Source organism: Anguilla rostrata, chromosome 6 (genome assembly GCF_018555375.3).
Source record: "Anguilla rostrata isolate EN2019 chromosome 6, ASM1855537v3, whole genome shotgun sequence".
NCBI classification, from domain to species: domain Eukaryota; kingdom Metazoa; phylum Chordata; class Actinopteri; order Anguilliformes; family Anguillidae; genus Anguilla; species Anguilla rostrata.
In genome coordinates this window covers 14,842,309-14,862,296 of record NC_057938.1, presented here as the reverse complement: position 1 = coordinate 14,862,296, position 19,988 = coordinate 14,842,309, and the positions used below count along the sequence as shown (strand labels likewise).

The 19,988-nt window shown below is 43.8% G+C and overlaps 1 protein-coding gene across 1 annotated transcript; it reads left to right on the top strand.

Annotated features, from left to right (window-relative positions):
- Positions 1-1,853: 1,853 nt before the first annotated feature.
- On the top strand, positions 1,854-18,292 carry LOC135256623 (influenza virus NS1A-binding protein homolog A-like). The gene is made up of 15 exons (XM_064338575.1): positions 1,854-2,027; positions 6,951-7,195; positions 7,364-7,498; positions 7,898-8,067; positions 8,368-8,443; positions 8,819-8,992; positions 9,256-9,381; positions 13,492-13,599; positions 14,510-14,639; positions 14,912-15,136; positions 15,280-15,401; positions 15,783-15,909; positions 16,026-16,157; positions 16,343-16,516; positions 17,030-18,292. The coding sequence occupies exons 3-15, from the start codon at positions 7,388-7,390 to the stop codon at positions 17,281-17,283; spliced, it is 1,929 nt and encodes a 642-aa protein (XP_064194645.1). The 5' UTR covers positions 1,854-2,027; positions 6,951-7,195; positions 7,364-7,387; the 3' UTR covers positions 17,284-18,292.
- The last annotated feature ends 1,696 nt before the right edge of the window (positions 18,293-19,988 follow it).

Sequence of the window (19,988 nt, the reverse complement as noted above, 5' to 3'; positions counted from 1 at the left end):
ATGTTATAAGGAGTATAGGCTTATAAATATTTACTGTATATTTCTTTAGCTTTGTAGCTCTCATTTAACAGATCGCCCTAGGAGCAGTGTTCCTTCAGGTTTGCTGGTAATTGCATCGCTGGTTAAAAAGGCTAATTACATGGCCTCAGCTCTGCTCTGTTTTCTTAGGCTCCATTTTTATACCTGTCTTTTTATCCACCCCTTAACAGGATGGCGGTTGTCATGTGATCTTGAACTTGAGTTCATGTTAATATAATAATGTCAACAGCTAGGAAAAATGATATCTCAGTCTAAATACATTAAATAGCTAAATACATTAAACAGGTGATCATAAATCACGTGTGAACAACCAACCACATACACGGTATACAGAAATCAAACATGACCATTCTTTTGGATTTCTTGGCCATCAGGGGCAACAGTAACACAAATGAGGCAGCAGTGCATTTTGTTTAAATGATTTGCCAAGTGGTTGATAAATTCCATGTAACATTTGCTTTGAAGGGGAAGGCAATGTGGGTGAATGAATCACCTGGCAATTGCCACAGTTCTCCAATGTATCAAATCTTGCTATCTGTAAAAGTTACAAATTAACAGAATGCTCAAATAACTCAGGATAGCTCAAGATGCTTCTCTGTGTTTCAAATGGGAACACTTATGTCATGAAACTCTGAACCCCTTAAAGACACAACTATATAAAAATGAGTAAGGGTATTAAAAATGTTTAATGATCATGTGCTACTCTTGAGCATAATAAAGACTCCAGAACATATGGAGTCACCTTCCTATGTTTCTCATTCTCCAGTACACTCTGTACTGGATTTTATGGGTTATAATCAAGTGCATATGGCCAACAATGGTTATCATGAATTGTAATATCAATGCAAATTTTCCATACATTTTATTTCCTAGCAAGTTAAAATGATACCCACAGTGGTCTCTGCATTGCGCTAAAAAACAGGACCACAGGACCTTGAAATATTTATCCAGCTGCTGTCACAACACATCTGTGCTGCATGAGAGGATCACAGCAGCAAGCACAGTATACTAAGCACTGTGAGGGATAAGTCCTGAACAGGCAGAGATTTGCAATTAACACCACAGCCACATTTCTACAAATCCTCTGATAATGGTTTGTTTTTAGCCAAAAGTGCAATTACCAGACATACCTATGGAGAGGCCACTTTTAGTCAATAGCCCTGGCCTCCGGGACAGAGGATCTGTAGGGGGAGTTGATCATCTTAAACAAAAACTCAAACCATACCTTTGAAGCCTTCACCTAGTACTGCTTTTTATTTTATAATTTTGTTATTTTACATCTTATTTTAAGTTATGGTTCAATATCCACTGGCCTAATCTAAAGTGGAGGATGGCATATCATAAATCTCAGTATGAATTCACAGACTGATTGCAACATGTTCCATAAATGTAATGCAGAACACCTCATATTTATATAAGGTACTTTGTCTGAATTTGATCTGGTTAAACTTTGCTAGGGGTTACAGAATGTATGGAATGAAAGCCTAGTAAATTTTGGTATGGTTTTCAAATGCTGCTAAATATATAGTTAATTATATATATATATATGCTATACATTTTTCAGGCTGCTATTCATGACACAAGGACTGCTAATACGCCTACTACGCAGAAAACCCATAAATATTCTGTCAGAAGAACCTAGAGCTCACCAAAATTTCCAGGGCCCCACGTGACACATTCTTCTTCCGTAAGATCAACTGTTGTTACTAAAAACAATTTTTGCCCTTCCTCCTGTCCCTCCTCCAGTTCCGCCTCGATCCCCTCCCCCCATTACGCCACATACGTCACTTGCGGTGTGGCGCTTTCCCGTGGCTTTGTTAAGAGCGCGCGCCCTTCTCTGTTCCAGCTCAGTTGGAAAGCACGAGGAACCGACTAACGGAGGAAGCTGTCCTGTTCTCACTGTGCTTGCAGCAGCTGTATCTGTGTCAGACAACTCTGAATTGTATTCTCTAAATATGTCTTCTACCGTTTGCTGTCAAATAAACCAGGTAAGGTCGACTGTTGCTTTCTGCCGGAGGTTAGGTGGCTAACAGCTTGCTGACTGATTTAGAAAATTAATGACATGTGCTTGGTCGTGGCAACATTACACATTCATTGCCATTGTCTTGACTGCTAGGTAACGTTACTCGTTAGTTATCCAGCTTACAAGTTTTCACGGCATACTAGCATTCTGTTAGTTGATTAGCAATAATAAACGTAAGTAGACGCCGCTTAGTATGCGTGAAAATATATTTTACTTCACGTTTTCGGTGATAGTTGGCTATATTCGGTGAGAATTCACGTGAACTGTTAGCATGCTAGCTAGCTATCGCTAATTATCGTTGGCTTTGATGGTTTGCTAACATTACTTCATTACGAGGCCTTAGTACTTCTGAGAAGGCGGCAGCTAACATGGCCAATAAAGCCACACGCGATTTAACATTTATTTCTAGCCAGCGTTGTTTATTAATAATGATTCGTTAGCTAACTAGATTACTTTTTGTAATTGGATGTTCATCTGCTGGGCTCGATGGCTAACTCGTTTTATTATCTGATTTCGCCGCGAATGCGAGTAAAAATTCAATTGTTTTTTATGTGTACCTTTTATAAATGCTAGGGCATAATACGTTTATATTAATTTGGTTAGCTTTTGTGTCTAATAAACGAAGCTCATCTGTCTGGACTGAAAATGGCTGGCTAGTGAACGGTTTTAGGTCGGGTCTTGCCACACGACTGACCCAGTCTCCCAGGCATGATAATGGCTAACGTGATGGCTAACTTTAGGAGCTGGACACCGGTGTAATTGTCTAACTGGAAAGCCAACGTTAAATGCAGTAATGTGCCGCTAATTCACATTGGTACGTAGATTGGTCTCAAGACGAGCGTTTCTAGCTAGCTAGAACGTAATTTTATCCAACCAATAGGAACCTTGGAAAATAGGGGTCTGACCTATAGAAAATCTGGGGGATGGGGTTGTTGCCGCTCCTGTAAATTAGCGGTTTCATTCTGCATTCATCTGAACGTCGTTACTGTAATTTAGTCACTAACAATTTCATTTTGATAGGCGCGATGCGCCAAGCGGTAAAGATTTAGCAATTCTTCGTGCTGGGATTTGTTGGTAAAACGTTAAAAATGCGCTTAGTGTTAATGGGCGGGATAATGTTAAATTAGCTCAGATCTCGCTGTAAAATTAATGTCTGACCTAACTGTTCTCTCCAAGTCGTTTACTTTACTCTTAATGAGGCAAATGAATTGAATCACACGTTGACTTGAATTCATGAATAATGCGCTTTATTTACAGGTTGGTTCGAAAATTCTCTGGAATTAATTGTGATTGAGACATCTAGACTGCGGAGAAGTCTACTTGTCTGGCAGACTGCTCGGAATTTCGGTTTATCTTAATTGCCTAGAATGATTAATATTAGCAGTCTGTAATTAACGTTAGGTGTCTAGCAGAGCACGTGGAGATCAGTGAGCATGCATTGATTAGGCAAACGGCTGCCAACTGCAGATCTGCGGCTTGCGCAGGAGAGAAATCGGTCACCTTTCCTGATCTTTTGTGGTCAAGTTTAGGGTGTGGCGGTTTGACACCACTGGACTCATCTCAGAATAGGCTAAATGCTGTTTTTAACATGGACCATTTTGTTTTAAATGGTGAAATCAAGCGGTCGGCGGCGCACTTGCATTTATAATGTATTACGGCCTGAGTTATTACTAGAATTGTCCATAGGAATTAAGATTAGATAAATGGCCGAAGTCGTGTGAAAGATAATTCAGGTTCCAGGGTTACTTACTCTAGGTTACTGGCTGACTATTGGTCCTTCTCCTTCGGTGTCCTGACTTTAGTTTCCTTTCAGTATTATGTCTGGTCCTCACAGCACTAAAAATTGTCCTTAATGCTGTAGTTTCAATTTGGTATTTGCAATTTGTTTAGTGACCGTGTGGAAACGAAAACGATTTCTAGGAAACAAACAATTATGGGGCTTGTTACCCCCATTAAGGTTTACTGGAATGCCACCCAAAAGTGCTCAGAATTGTCTCGGAGCAGCTGGGTGGCATTCCTGAGAAAGACATCGTCAGGTCTTGTTCTTGTGAGGTGTACTCTAAGATTTGCTGGTAGATCTGCATTTCTTGCTGCTCTTGGATTGTCATGCAGATTCCCTAGTAAAAAATAGATGTTAATAATGGTAGATATTCCCTATATATTAAAAATGGAAATTTTTTTTTCTTTGACCTCAGATACTGGTGTGGAATGTTTTTGTGGCTTTTTGAAGTTTCTTTTTTTATTGCCCTTTGTTCAGGAATGTACTTTATGCTTTTCTAAAGCTGTATTGTGCCCTTGCGTTAATTTCATCATCTGAAGATAAACGGGAGCTGTGTGTTTTGGGGGCTCACAAATGAGCGCGCCAGATGTTGCGTAACCAGTGGAAACGGTTAAATCAAACGTACCGTGCTAGCCTTCCCACAATCCGTCTCCACATTTTCCCCGCCCTGCCCCCAAATGCTCCAGTTTACTACTGGTTTATTCCAGTTATTAGGGCTTCACTGGAAGTTTTGCATGCTATCTTTGTAACATGCCCTGTTCACCAATGGAAAAAGCAGGCACAGATTTTCAGGTTGGACGATACTCTTTATTTATTGTGGTTTATCTAATCAATTTCTCTATTTCTTTTATTAATCAATTTCTCCTATTCTTGTAACATTCTTGTCTTTGCATAAGTTTGCACAATAACCACCTGAAGTGTTCATGGGGATACTTCAATTATTATGTAAATAGAAATCAGAAGCTGCAGTTCAACAGTAGGCTAATTAGGCCTAATTATGAGCAAATATGTTTAATTGGGTGGGAAGTTCCCGGTTGATTCTGATCATCCTGGACGAGCTATCAGTCATTCATAAAAATCCAGTCTGACATTGTATGCTTGTTTTTGTGGACAAACAGTTTCTGTGTAATATATTTGCGCTTCCTGCTAACAGTTATCAATATTTTATTCATGAAATAAAACCAATAAAAATGCTTACTGGTGATAAGAGTCGAGCAGCAATCCATGCGGAATTCGAAAATGAGTGTGTGTGGCCTTTGGAAAAGTGCTGTCTCCTACGTATTATGTAATTCCCAAACAGAAATTGGCAAGGGGCTGCCTGTGGTGTGACTGTGGTCGCCGCCTCTGTGAACTGTTCTGGATAGAAGTGTCTGCTAAGCGACTGTAATGTAATACTTTCTGGAGGCCTGTCTAATGAAGTTAATTCATTGGACGGTTGTGTTTGCAATGGGACCCGGTAATAAATCATCACGTACACAACTGGTGACGTCTTCAGTTATGCGTGCACCTTACTGCTTTGTCTGTAGTGTCCTTGTGACTGTGGTTTTGAGGTTGTAGCCTGTACAAGGAGCCCTCTATATTTGCTAGTTTAATAAAAGGATAACAAAAAAAAAAAAATCTGATTGACTCCTGAATGCTGTCTCTCAGTCAGCCATTACGAGCGCACACAGCGGTTTCTGTATTTGAAATTGCATGAGAGCTGCCCGTAAGTAGCCAAGTGTAATTTTAGTGCCGCTGAAGGCAACTGCCTCCAGTGGCACAAAAGTTCCTTTCACACGTAGCGCTTCAGTGTTAGGCCTGCGCGGTTCAGCTCTGTCGCGTTTTTTCTGGCAAGGGTCACAACATTTTATCAGTTGCTCGATTACATACTTTAGACTTGTTTCTTCATTAAGCATCACACCTTGAACCTTTATCCACTCGCGTTGTGTAGCGAATGGTTTTTGGTGTGATGCAATACTGTAATTTGACACTCGTGTACATTCCCCTCCTTTTTTTTTTTTATTGCTTTTTTTCCTGGAGATTTTTATGGAACACGGTGATCTTTCCCCTCCCAGATTTCTTAATGGTTAATTGTGGTTTCTTGGTAAAATTCATGCTATGAATGGGACAAGTGTCTTGAGCTAGGCTGAAGTAATAAGTAACGCGCAAACTACACCGCCCTTTTAAGAAAAGAAGCTTTTGGGTTAACTCCAGTATCTATGGCATTAGACAGGGAAATAAAGCATTTACGCATCGCTTGGCCCTCACACGTTCAGTGACACCAGGCGATGATTGGCCATTGGCTGTTCTTAACCTGTGGCCCTGCGATTCGGAAGAGAGGTGGAGCCTTTAACAAGCTGCTTTAATACTGCCTTTCATGCGTCCTTGCGGCAACCAGTCCTGTCAGGCAGACATTGAGCGGAATGCCTCCTGGGTCCCGGGTTTAATGTTCAACGACTACGCAACAGTCACAAAAGGGCACTGTGTGACTTGAGGCTTTCTTAAACGGGCAGTGTCGCCGTTCCCTCACTGCCCGGAAGGGAGGGGCAAAAGCCACGGCAGTTTCCCGGCAGTTTATCAGCCTGCGCCAGCCGTGTCTTATCCAGTGCTACAAAGGCGCCGCCTATAAAGGGTACCGCGAGGGACTGGCGTAGTGGAGAGTTTGCAGTCATGCCTAAAATAGGGGGGTGAAAAAGTTGCCCGTGCTCTGCGAAGTCAGGGAAGACTTTGCTTGCTGAACGTGCTTAGATGCTGAGCTTTAGCTGGGTTGGTACTGTATGTGGTGTACAGTCACGGTGCAAAGAGGTCGTGGTGGATTTGGATGGGTGGGAGTGTGTGTTTACTTAAATTGGGAAGTCACTGGGTACAATGGAAATATGAAATGGCCAGATAAGAGAATTTTTGCTGTGGGAAATAAGCTGTGCTGTGCTTGGTCTGAGGACATGCCATTTTGTTAGATTTATTTGCAGGAACTCCTACTCATGCCTGTGTGTTTGTACATGACTCATAAGCCTCATGGGAATATGCCCAACCATCTTAAAGAATAATGAGTTCCCTGGAAAACTCCTCTGACAATGCATTTTCCAGTGGCTAATAAAGCAATCTTCTCCCTCCCCTTTTGTTTTTCAGATTACAATACAAGATCGTCACAGAAAAATCTTGTTTCTATAGCCAACGGGATCCCGAGGACTTGATTAGTCATTCCTAAGCCTGATAGTTTGAGCTGGCACAGCCCCTGCCCCTTACCTTGCCCACTGGCATTGTTTGGCTTCCATCTGCACAAGAAGACTCGAATTCCTTGTCTATTTTGCTCTGGTGCCTTTTCAGTTGCCCTGTCCTATCAACAGCACTGTCTGGATAACCTTGTATATTAGGTAAGCACGTCAATAATGGATTGAGTAAACCGTTGCGTTGTAAATTCATACACAGATGTGTGAAGGATTTGGGTGTTATAACTTTTGGAAGTAATTTAAAGAGAGATTTTCAAACTAAGTGTGTACTTTATTTTCCCCCCCAACCCATTTCCTTCCCTACCTACCAAGGCTCAAATACAATTTGTTGCAAAAATGATTCCCAACGGATATTTGATGTTTGAAGACGAGAGTTTCATGGATTCCACCGTGGCCAAGATGAACGCCTTGAGGAAGAGCGGCCAGTTCTGTGACGTCAGACTCCAGGTAGTTGACACAGCAACGGGAGCAGGGGCACGAATCGATGGTGTGGCCTTGTGCAATGTAATGTAATCTCGTCCTACTGCAACTGCTGTAAAAATACGAGCGTTCAGGTTTGTTCCTGAATTGCATGGCTGAGCCTTTTTTTCCCAGCTGAGCTGTTTACTCAAAACCGGTTTTCTGCCTGCGAAAACTTCCTTGGAAGGTGCTGGAGAACATGTAAAACCTGTCCTCCGTAGTAATGCGAGGAGGTCTTTGATAAATCGCTATGGTTGTTCACTTGCATGCAGAGATTACCCACCCCATCTCAAATTCTTCAGGATGTCCAGCAAGTGGGCAGCAACGCAACCCCATCCCTCACCTGGCCCTATTCGACCTCATGTGCCGTTTGTGCCACGTCCACAGGTCTGCGGCCACGAGCTCATGGCGCACCGAGCCGTCCTGGCCTGCTGCAGCCCTTTCCTGTTTGAGATCTTCAACAGCGACACGGAACCTCACGGGGTCTCGCATGTCAAGTTTGAGGACCTGAACCCTGATGCGATGGAGATCCTGCTCAACTACGCCTACACAGCCCAGTGAGTGTCCAGCTTTGCTCCAGCCTTTAGCCACCAACAAATATATTTGTGTGGTACATCTCCTGCAACACTCTTCAATTTGACCATTGGTTGAAAAGATGTTCATGCTGCTGCTAACCACTCCCACTATGAAAATAACTACCAATAGCCATTTAGTTTTATGAATGCTATACAATGTTTTTTTAAATTGATGCTTATAATTGCCAAACGGGAGTACATTTTTAAAATATTTCACTTTGACATGCATTCTTTTAAGCTAGGAATTTTCACTGGGTTCTGATTATGGTTTGTCTCCTGCAGGCTAAAGGCAGACAAAGAGCTGGTGAAGGATGTCTACTCTGCTGCTAAACGGCTCAAGATGGAAAGAGTGAAACAGGTGTGGCTTCTAGCTCTAGGGCAGTCATTGGCATCCAACAGCTAGGCTAGTTTGGGCTCTTAACTTTGCACTTGACTTTGTCTTTGAATGCAAAGCAGACTTCAGTGGTTTTGCCCAGATCATTTGAGTCAAAAGAAACATTCTATTAGAATTGTCAGCTGCCTCTGGGATTTTTAAGTGCCTCAGGGTTCCCATGGTGCCTTGGAAACATTAATAACTGGAAAAATTTCCAAAATCTTAAAATAGCAAATTCTTCTTTCTTTGAGCAAATATATATATGTATACACACACACACACACACACACACACACACACACACACTGTGCCTGTAATGGAACTAAAGCAGACAGTCTTAAAGCAGTCTGTCCTGTACAGATATGTGGGGACTACCTGCTGTCGAAGATGGATCACCAGAGTGCCATCTCCTACCGGCACTTTGCGAGCAGCATGGGTGATGGGCGCCTCCTGAGCAAGATCGATGGGTATATCCAGGAGCACCTGCTGGAGATCTCTGAGCAGGACGACTTTCTCAAGCTCCCCCGACTCAAGGTGCCCCCAGACCCAATTTTCCCCACTCAACCCCTTCAGAACAGGGAAGCTGGGTGGCTCATCCTGTTCCAATCCTTCTTTCCTCCATATTTTGACCAGGAAAAAAATCAGGATTAAAAATGTTAGCACGGTGATGCCGATTCTCTTAAGGTGTGGCCCTGATCTGGCAACATTTGACCCAGTGCCTAGTGTTGAATTATGGAATTCCTTAAAACTCTCAGCCATCCTTTCACTATTAATCACAACTTGTCTTTGCTTTGCAGTTGGAGGTGATGCTGGAGGACAACCTCTCCCTGCCCAGCAATGGGAAGCTGTACTCGAAGGTGATCAATTGGGTCCAGCGCAGCCTTTGGGAGAACGGCGAGCCTCTGGAGAGGCTGATGGAGGAGGTCAGTACTGAGGTCCTGTGTGGTCCCTCTCTTCCTCCCTCCCTCCCTCCCTCTCCTCTCTAACCCTCCATCACACTTGCAGTTCCAAGGTCAATTTCAAACACGCCAGTTTTGTTTTGGACTTTGTTCCTTTTTTGTGTTTCCCCCCCCCCCCTCCCTTTCTTTCAAAGCCTAGAGAATGTAAAAAGGGCAGTATGTGCTCCTATACTGAACATCCCGAGGGGATTGTCTAGAGGTGAGCTTTTAAAGAGCCCTGGTTCTAATGACTTTCTTCTAAAGAAATCTTCACATTGTTGCGTTTGTGTCTTGTCTGCGTTTCGGGTTTCTGTTCCGTTCAACTTTTTTTTCCGCTGATGCTCTCCTCCTTCACAGGTTTGTAGTTGTTGTTGTGGGGCATAGTGGGTAAATTCTAATGGCTCTTCCTCCCCATTGATTTATCTCTCCCTTTAGGTTTATTAACCCAAAACTACAGCAGGATTTTCAAGACCGATGGGAAGAGAAACCAAGTCCTCTGCGGTAATGAGTCAAAAAGAAGCAGCTACAGTCCTCTACCGAAACGCCAAAACGACGCTGTGCGGACTCCCTCTTTGCACAGCACATTTACCAACAAACCATATCATATCCCTCTTCCCCTTTACCATAGCTTTGAAACAGGGCAGCATGTATGCATGCAGTCATTCTACTACACTAGTGTTTCTACCTGACTGCTCAGGCATTTCGGTGGTTTGCAAGTGCAGTCTTCGATGTAGGACACCCCATTGCCCCCCTAAAAATCATAACTGACCCACTAGTAATCATTGCATGGGCCCAGTTGACCCTCTCCCAGATTGACTGGGAGGGAAAAGACAAAGTACAATTGCACTGTTTGCATTGTCAGTAACTTTACGTAATGTTACCAGGCAATGTCGGTAACATTACAAAATGTTGCAAGTTAGTCAATGTAGCTAATGTTATCAAATTCTCTAACATTATGTATTCGTATAGTAATTAATAACATTGACGTCTTGTATAAATGTAAGTTCGTTAGGTGAGGTGCGGTAACACTTGCCTTGTTAGCTAGCTGGCTAGTTGGCATTAGCTGCAAGTCTGTTCGCTAATGGCTAAACTTAGCTAGTTACCAAAGAATATTGGCTGTAGTAACAGAATTGCTGCAGCAGATTTGGTTAAAACGGTTTCATTAATGTTAGCTAAGTTAACTTCATTCTTGCATTACTCAATGGGGGGCTGTGTTTAAAAGATTTATCATTTTAAAAAGTAAATTGTATTGCTTAACAAAACGGAAGCAACCTAATTTGTGTGATTGCCTAGTTTGTGTAGCTTAAACTTGGAGTTATGTCTGGAAGAAATGTATTATGATTAAGATATTACAAATTGAAAGGCAATACAAAATTTCAGGTTTATTTACTGAAATTTATACATTTGTCTTATTAACACAGCTAAAAATTCATTGAATACATAATTTACTGTTTTTACAATAAGATGAATTGATATACTGTTAGAGTAAGCACCAGATATTATAAAAAATGAAATGCACCGGCCAAATGAACGGAGTTGTCCTATTCTATGATTAACAACGTTAAAAAAACTTAATTTTATCGATATAAAGGCAAGAAATAAGCCCTAAAAGATCAAATAGCTTACTCTTTGTGATGCGATGGAATGAGGTAGTGAGATACTGTCAAATTAGCTATAGCTAGCCCTTTTCCGATTAAATAATTGGCCTATGCTTGATGTGCATTAAAGTTATTGCAACAATGCTAATAGAAAGTCTGCATATGATGCTAGACTACTTCGTTTGCTAGAGGTGGATTAGGGTAGATCATAAAGTGGGAGCTAAGATGGCTAGTGCCGTGTTCATCTGCAGCTATTTAGAGCCAACACTGTTAGCATGTAGCCTGTTATCTAATATTCTTATACTGGATGCACAGGGATGCATACATTTGGTATCAGGCTTCTTGTATGAATCTGGGAAAGATGGCTAAAAAATGAAGTGTTGTTGGCTTTTTGATCACCTCCTATATTGTGGTATCCGAATCAGCTAGTCTTCTACAGGCTCATCAGTCATCAGAGTCACTGATAATGTCCTTTTGAATCAGAATCAAATATTTCAATGCAGTCCATTTCTGTCATCTTTTCAACCTAAAGGTATAATAGCAGAGTTGTTTTCCGGAGTGGCTTTCCAGGTGTTTTCATTAGGAGTGACCAATTTGTTGAATTTGAAACATACTAACAACAATTTCTGCTCAATTTAATGAAAAGCCTCTAGACTAAAATTGGACTAATAACTTTGAGGGTTGCCATTTATGTGGTGCTTACCCTTTTACACAAAAGTTAATTTACTTCTCAGGTGTTGGTTTTTTCTTTTTATAAATTTTTTTATTGACCCCCTGACATTTGAAAATGACCCCTTAAAAATAAGGCTCCTCCCTTTAAGTGAATCCTGGATCAAACACTGCAAGTGTCTCAACTTCGAACCACTTACTCAAATATGCAAGTTGGCCCTAACATTGGAAATTTCAGTGGTGGCAAATGGAAATGAGATCAGAAAGATCACCTGGATCCTACTGAATAGTTCATTAAGACAAGTGATCATTGGTTAAGCTAAGAAGGGGCCAGAGGGCTGCTGGATGGCTCTTTCAGTTCTAGTGTATGTATGGGCCCTACATGCCCCCGGGGTGGTGTGTAATTGGCTATCGTGTTGCAGAGAGAGGGTAGTCTTTCTGCTGGCAGAATGTCAGTGGGTCATTGTGCAGCAGCAAGCCCCTCTGGTCAAACAGGCACCCACGGTTGGCCTGTGTAGGCTGCATATGACGCGTTCTCTAAATTTGTGTCTGTGGAAGCTTAACTTGATGGACTGAGCTGAAATAAACAGCAGGCTGACATCGTGTTTCAGAAGAGATCATGCCCCTGCTTGTAAGGTTTTAGGAATGGCCATGAACGCACAAATTTGGCCTTCCAGATTGGGTGTAAGTAAATGTAGAATTAAAAAACAACAGGAAAGACAACACAACGAACATGCAATTTCAACAAAAACGTTTGTCTCTCTTCCAAAATATGAACTTCTCAATTTGCGGTCTGCAGTCAGATGTAGTTTATGGATGCTATTTAGGCAATCTAGAATCAGATGTATTAGTTTGGGTTTTCATCTAGCTAGCTAAATCATTATAAAGTAACTGGAAGTTATTGAATAAACTCAACCGGAACTTAGATGTAACTTGCTAGCTAGCAGCTTGTTAAAGATCAGTGTATGAATGAGTGGTTGGTTATTTCTTCCAGTTTCACAGTCTAACATGTATGTTCAGTAACGCAAAATATTGTAGTACTACTGTAGTGGAAGTGTCTCAATTATATTTCCCTTTTCTGTAAAGTTGAGCCAATGCTGAGCTTTCCTGGGAATGTCTGTTCATGTGTTGTCTATCCTAAAGTGAAATTGTGATGTCCCTTGAAATCAAAAAGACCATATACCATGTAAACATGAAGGAGCCGTAAAATGAGACCGCTGGAGCCAACTGCAACAACCTTGGAAAAGGATTCCAACCTCAAGCTTGTGCTCTTAGAACTTTGATGCCTCTTTCTTAACTGGACCATTAGGAAACTTTTTCTTCACTCCCAGTGAAATTTGGTGATCTAATGTAAGATGACCAGTCTTTGGAGTTGAAGTATTTTTCCCCTCCCTTCACGTGACCAAAATTGCAGCCAAGTGACCTGCAGAAATCTGGAATGCAAATGGAAGCTGTTGCAAGAAGTTGTCAGCCCTTTTTTTTCATAATTATCCTGTGCGATGAAATGATTTTCCAGAAGCTGATTTGTAAAGATGTTTGAAATGGATGGGATCAAAACTACTCCTTTAGCGAAAGAAGTCCTGTGTTTGATGCTTGATGTGCCTGACCTGAGCATTGGCAGAGAGCGCCTGAAGAGCTCATTGGTCCCATGTCGCTGATATGCGGCCGCAAAGCCGTCATTTGCTGTCGTGTCTAAAGACGCACCTCTTCGCACTCTTCCTCCAGTGTCAACAGGACCTGCAGTGTTTCCAAGGACCAAGTTGGGTGATGCCGGGTTCTTTGTTGTCAGGGAGACAGCAGACATGGGTCTTGTGTTACTGTCTTGCAGGTGCAAACGCTGTACTACTCAGCGGATCACAAACTCCATGACGGCAGTCCGCTGCAGGGAGAGGCTCAGGTGTATGGCGGTGAGGATGACCACATCCAGCTTGTGCAGGTACTGAAAAATGTGGGCCAGGTTTTTAAGGGGTTTTTTTTTTTTTTTTTTAAATGCACCACAGGTCCACCGTTTTTGGGTTCACCCCTACGACAAAGCTTTATTTGACAGATTCAAAATTTACTTCCATGTTCTCAAATGGAGTATTACTGGACCTGCTGAGTCATTTATGATGCAGGGTTCAGGTTATGCTTAATGTACCGTAAGTACGGCTGGGTGTTTGTCATGGATGTCACGAGTTCTGTGATTTTTTACATTTACTGCCTGCCATTTTTGCAATTTCTTCCATTTGGCACTTTTTGTGTTGCACATGTTATTTCAATCCCTAGTGCTATGCATGAGATAAAAAAATAAAAAAATTAGATGTTTTCTAAAGTTTCTTCAGATTTTTTTTTTTTTTTTTTTCCCCAGTTTTCGGCAATTTTCAACATTTGCCGTGTCTGCTTTGTGACTTCAGCCAATATTTTCCATGACAAACACCCAGCCTTAACCCTATGTTATCTTGATGCCGTTTTACCTAATTCTCATTCCAGTTAGTTTCATTGAGATATATGGCATCATAAGGGGGCATTGAGTGAGCTTTCGGGTGCCTTTCGTTCACTGAGGTCCAGTGGTACGTGGAGATGTGCAGAAATTGAGTTTGGGTTGGTGCTAGTTGCTTAGGGGACATGCCATCAATGGAGGCAGCTCCTGCAATCAGCAACTTGGTCGTATGGTAGCCTGGTACCAACATTATTTTATGCTAATTGTCAAGTCCAGAAAATTTCTATTTTTTTTTATTTTTTATTTTTTTGAAGTGAAGTGGTTAGATTGGAGGTTGGCAGTGGCTGCCAGAATTGGCAGGTGGTAGATAGAGGAGGAGGAGGATGGGGTTTGCAGGCTGGCTCTGCAGCTGCCCTGTGCTTTGCAGAAGAAGGCCCCGCGCGAAAGCCTCCAGAGGCAGACCAGCAGCAGCGGCTCACTGGGAACCATCTCCCCTGGCTTGGCTGGGACCGTCTGCAAGCACGAGTGGAAGTACATTGCCTCAGAGAAGACCTCCGGTAAGTCGGCTTGCCGCACCGTCCACTTCCTCGCTTTTTAAAGAACTGACCCCAAAGGGGCGTCCGTTGATTTCAGGTTTTCCCCCCTAAGTCAGGCATTGATAATTATTGTGTGTATTTAACCGATGTGTCTTCCCCTCTTTGGATTCTGCAGTCCATTTTAAAGGAAACTTGGAAAACTCATTAGATCACAACTCTCCATGATTGCAATTGAGATGCAGGTGTACATCAGCTCAGTGTTTTGACCCTCTCCTTGCCTGCCTCCCCCATAGGCAACATCTACCTGTGCCTGGCGGTCCTGAACGGCGTGCTGTGCGTGATCTTCCTGCACGGCCGCAGCAGCCCCCTGAGCTCGCCCTCCAGCACCCCCCGCCTGTCAAAGAGCATGAGCTTTGAGGCGTCCCCCAAAGAGGGCGAGGAGCGACTGCTGACCCCCATGCATTACGCCCGCTCCGGCCTCGGCACCGCCGAGCTGGACGGCAGGCTCATCGCCGCAGGTGAGCTCGTCCTACGCGTCCCGTGGATCTGTCAGAAATGTTCCTTGGGTTAATATTGCCTAAGTTCCAATGGGTCTTTTTGGTGTGGTCTCAATTGTTGTCCATGGAACCCAAGTCCTCAATGTGCTGTGTTTTAACCGTAGGAGGCTACAACCGGGAGGAGTGCCTGAGGACTGTGGAGTGCTACAACCCAAAGACGGACCGCTGGACGTTCATCGCCCCGATGAGAACACCGAGGGCCCGCTTCCAGATGGCGGTGTTGATGGTGCGTCTGTCTGGCTGATGGGAAGGCTAGGGCTGCATTCGGAATGGCTCCCTATACAGTTTATAGTGCCCGATTTAGGGGATCGGCCATTTTGTAGGGTGTCTAAATTTTCTGTATCAAATTTGACACAGCCTAGGATTCATATACCACTTAATGGGAGGGGCTACCCATTCTACTGTGGATGACAACTTCTGATTGGTTCAAAATGTTAGCGACTATCAGCTCATTGTAGCAGCACCCATTATAGATCACATCCAGCCTCGTTCTCCCATTGTAGTCCATCTGTTCTGCATTCTCAAGGGAGATTTGTACTTTTTTTGTGGGGTTGGTGTTTGCTGGACAGGAACAGTTCTGAAGCGGTGTCCCATTGTTCCCATTCAGGGTCAGCTGTACGTGATGGGCGGTTCGAATGGCCACTCGGATGAGTTGAGCTGTGGGGAGACCTACAACCCGCATGCGGATGAATGGACCCAGGTGCCTGAGCTTCGGACCAATCGCTGCAATGCAGGTAACTGGGGGCGGAGCCGCCAGGTCACTGGGTTTGGGGAAACTTCGTGGGGAGCATAAGAGTTTAGATCCATGTCAAATGAGCTGTGAGGGACCTCTGTTCTGATCATTCTGCAGGGGTCTGTGCGCTGAACAACGTTCTGTACGTGGTGGGCGGATCGGACCCGTGCGGGCAGAAGGGCCTGAAGAACTGCGACTCTTTCGACCCTGTGACCAAGATCTGGACCAACTGCACCCCCCTTAATATCAGTACGTCCCCCCCCAACTGTGGGTTGTCTGGAGAGGGTGCTTCTCAGTCAGTTTAGCCTTTTCACTCAATGAATGTATCTCCGTGTCCTGTTATGATGGACTTGCTGCTTTCCCTGTGTGTGCGAGTGTGTGAGCATGAGGTTGGCCTGTGCCCGTGGGGTTACATGTGCGCTCACTTCCCTCAGGGAGGCACCAGGCGGCGGTGTGCGAGCTCGGCGGCTTCATGTACGTGATCGGAGGGGCGGAGTCCTGGAACTGCCTGAACACCGTGGAGCGCTACAACCCCGAGAACAACACCTGGACCCTCGTGGCCCCCATGAACTTGGCCCGGCGAGGAGCGGGCGTGGCCGTACACGAGGGTGAGCCCAAATAACGACATGGACTGCATTCTGGCAGAATTTGAATTACTGTCTGTGTGATGTCACAGAAACCGTGCTATGCTGTCTACTGAACGGAGCATTGACTAAACTGTTTGGAAAGGGTGGTGGAGTACAGGCAAATCAGTCTTAGAAACAAAGGTTTTGCCAGTGTTATGTTGGAGGCCAGTTATTGAGCTGGCTTGGTCCCTCCCTGTGGGCACAAAATGATTTTGGCTGTGATTGGCCACTTAAGTGGCATAATACTGGCTGTGTGTGCTTGGACCCTGTGTATAGTTGGGAACAAATTGGGAAGAAACCTCTTTGAAAACAGCCAGTTTGGCACTGCTTATTTATCCATGAGTAACTGTTAATAAACTTGACTAATAGACTGTGCAATGTTTGTATCTACCCAGTAAATGCATTTCATAGTTCTCAAAGTCAAATCCAAAAAAGTGGCCTTTTGTTTTAACTGTGGTCTCAATAAAAATAAATTCTTGTGCCTGTCCTCTGCAGGAAAGCTGTTCGTGGTGGGCGGGTTCGACGGCTCCCACGCCCTGCGCTGCGTGGAGGTGTACGACCCGGCGCGGAACGAGTGGAGGATGCTGGGAAGCATGACGTCGGCCCGCAGCAACGCCGGCGTGGTGGTGCTGGGCGGCTCCATCTGGGCCGTGGGCGGCTTCGACGGCAACGACTTCCTCAGCTCGGTGGAGGTGTACGACCCCCACGCCGACGAGTGGAGCCCCTGCGCCGAGGCCTCGGCCGACTAGGGCCCCGGGCCACGCCCCTTTCAGACTAACAGGCTTAGTGATGTCATTGTGTTTAGTGAAGTTCGGCATGCGAGCGGTGCGGGAGGGAGGGAGGGAGCGGGACGGGGAACCAGGGAGGGCGTTTTTGGTTAAGTTGCAGTTTAGCTGGTGGCAGGAGCATTTTCCTTTGGGTTGCTGAAGGGAGCAACATAAAGCCTTTGCATATTGCATACACTTATTTAGTGCTGTATATATATTATATTTTCTATTGTTTTCACCGTCTTACTAAGAATGCCAACACTGAGAAATCTTTGGAGGTTGTTTTTGTTTTTGTTTCTTTTTTGGAAAGGGTTTTTCCGAGCATAACAATTTTATTTGCGTATTAGGGTTGTCATGTACCTCATTTAGCCAGCGCGACTTTCGTTGGGCGGTTTTTGGAACGTCAGCGCTCGATTCGAGCATGCAGAGAGAACGTTTGTTTGGATTGAAAATTGTTCCACGGAATGTCTCCTGGCATGTTATGTTTTCTTATTTTGGCTTAGTTAATCTTTAGCTCAGCCTCCACAGACAAAGAAAAAAAAAAAAAAAGCCTTACTCAGAGGTTATAACTACTACGGCTGTTTTTCTGTCATTTAAACGAGAACTGAATTGCTTTACCAGTGCAGGCGGAGAGATCTTTTGCGATTGCCTTTTTAATATATTTTGTATACACTGCTGAGCAGGTTAGTCATCGATTTAAGCAAAGCGGAGCACCACGCCTCTGTTAAAGGAAAACAAACGGTGCCAGTTAGGTTGACATGCAGACGTTCACAATAGCCATAGCTTCTCTCTGCCAAATCAAGCCTTCAAGTACTGCCATGTTACTAACCATTCATCTGATTGAGGTGGCTTTTTGTGAACTTTTTTCAATTTTTTTTTTTTTTCCTTGAGTGGTTATAATGAATTGGAGAAGCTGGAGTTCTATCAACTTTTGTTACAAGCTGAGCTGAAATTTTCTTAACTAATAATAGTAATAAACCATTTCAACCCACTTGGCTTCAGTGGCATTGTTTTTTTTTTTTTTCTAACACTTTGATTCTGAGACAGTGTTCAAAATGAACGGTATTGGGAATGCCTGCTCCCCTATCCATATCACTAAATGTCTGAGATCCTCTTGTGGTCAGGAGCTCCACAGCAAAACAGATGGTGGTGGGGACAAACTTATTTTTTTTATTCCCCATTTAATTTAGACTACATCTTCTATGTCTACATGACCAGGTGAGCTTGTTCTACAGAAGGAAATATTTAACAGCATTAGGGGGTTTTGAGGGAGTTTGACACACACTGCACCTCTTTTCCATTGCTTTTTGAGAAACATATTGTGCTGCTCTTTACCAGACACACCCCTTGATGTAACTGACAGGAAGCTTCAGGCCACACCCCCTTCACTCATTCAACACAAAAAATATTACTGGCTAAATGTGTAGTCCTTGGGTCTCATGCATTGCTGTATAGTGAGTTTAAGTAGGCCAGGAAGGGGAATAGGTCATACAAAAGCAGCCCTGAAAATGACCTCGGCAGCACCTGTCTGCCCTGTCTCGCCCAATAATCTCTGCCCTGCTAGGATTTTATGAATGAGGTTTGGTTGACCAAGAAGGTTACTGTGCGAGTACGGTCACGTAAGGGTTAGTGAAACATGACGGATTACCGTACATGCATTGCTGCTAAGCCAGACGGAATTTAGCCATGCTAGCAAACCTATTCCTCCAGTTCAGCATCGCTACGTGGCTATTACTGTACTTCTTAACCCCATTTCATTAGCCCTGGGTCAGGCTAGGATGAAGGGAGACTTCAGAGTGCTTCAGTCGGCAGGCCCGTCCACTACCTGCTAATACACCTTTGGAGGGGGAGGGGCACGCCTGGGGTCTGCTTCCGCATGCTCTTGCCCACATGTGCTGGTAATCCTGTTTCCTGTCCGTACCACGACCCACTGACCCTCAATGATAAATCCAGTACAGACGGGATGTAAATGTGTCACCATTAACGGTCCGTTATCATGATTAAGTTCTCTTTGGTCTCAAAGAAACTTCCTGTTTCCCTCAAGATGAGTTAATGTGTAACAGTACGGTAATATGTAATTTGTATTTCTATTCATCTATTTTAAGGTGGGGTTCCTGTACGTGATGCATGCTGTGAAGTGTTGTGGGATTTTGTGAAACTTTATGGTATTAAATAATTAACTGCCTTAAAAGGAAAAAAATGTAGCACATGGCCCATTAACCTAAAAGCGCTGTCACATGCTGATTCTCGCTGCGCTGCCCCAGCATGCAGGAAATTCCCCACTAGCTGAGGGGAGGGGGGGATTGGGCTAGTGACATTATGACCTGTGCTCGCTCTCTCTCTCTCTCTCTTACACTGAAGTCCCCTGTCTCTGGATTCTGAGTCACATGGCCTCTTTAACCCGTCTATCCTGTCACTTGTGGAAAATGACACGGACATGCTTCCTGATTTAGACACGGGTCGGTCACGCTTCGTAATCTCCGGCTCCGCTTTCGTCACCAGTCCCCATATCTTCCTGTACCTTTGTTTGACCAACGCGCTCGTCAGGAAGGTCACTTAAGGCACTGCAAGGAAACTCGGCCTGGGTTACAGGCTAAATAAACTGCGATTAATGTGTAATATACTACATAAGCAATGAAAGACTTCTCAAGTCCAAAGGCTAGTTCATCCACTGTATTGCTATTTCA

Coding starts and splice junctions, on each gene's coding strand:
- LOC135256623 (XM_064338575.1), top strand. CDS start 7,388: ATGATTCCCAACGGATATTTGATGTTTGAAGACGAGAGTTTCATGGAT. Junction 13,600..14,509: donor ACCACATCCAGCTTGTGCAG/GTACTGAAAAAT, acceptor TGTGCTTTGCAG/AAGAAGGCCCCGCGCGAAAG. Junction 16,158..16,342: donor CTGCACCCCCCTTAATATCA/GTACGTCCCCCC, acceptor CACTTCCCTCAG/GGAGGCACCAGGCGGCGGTG.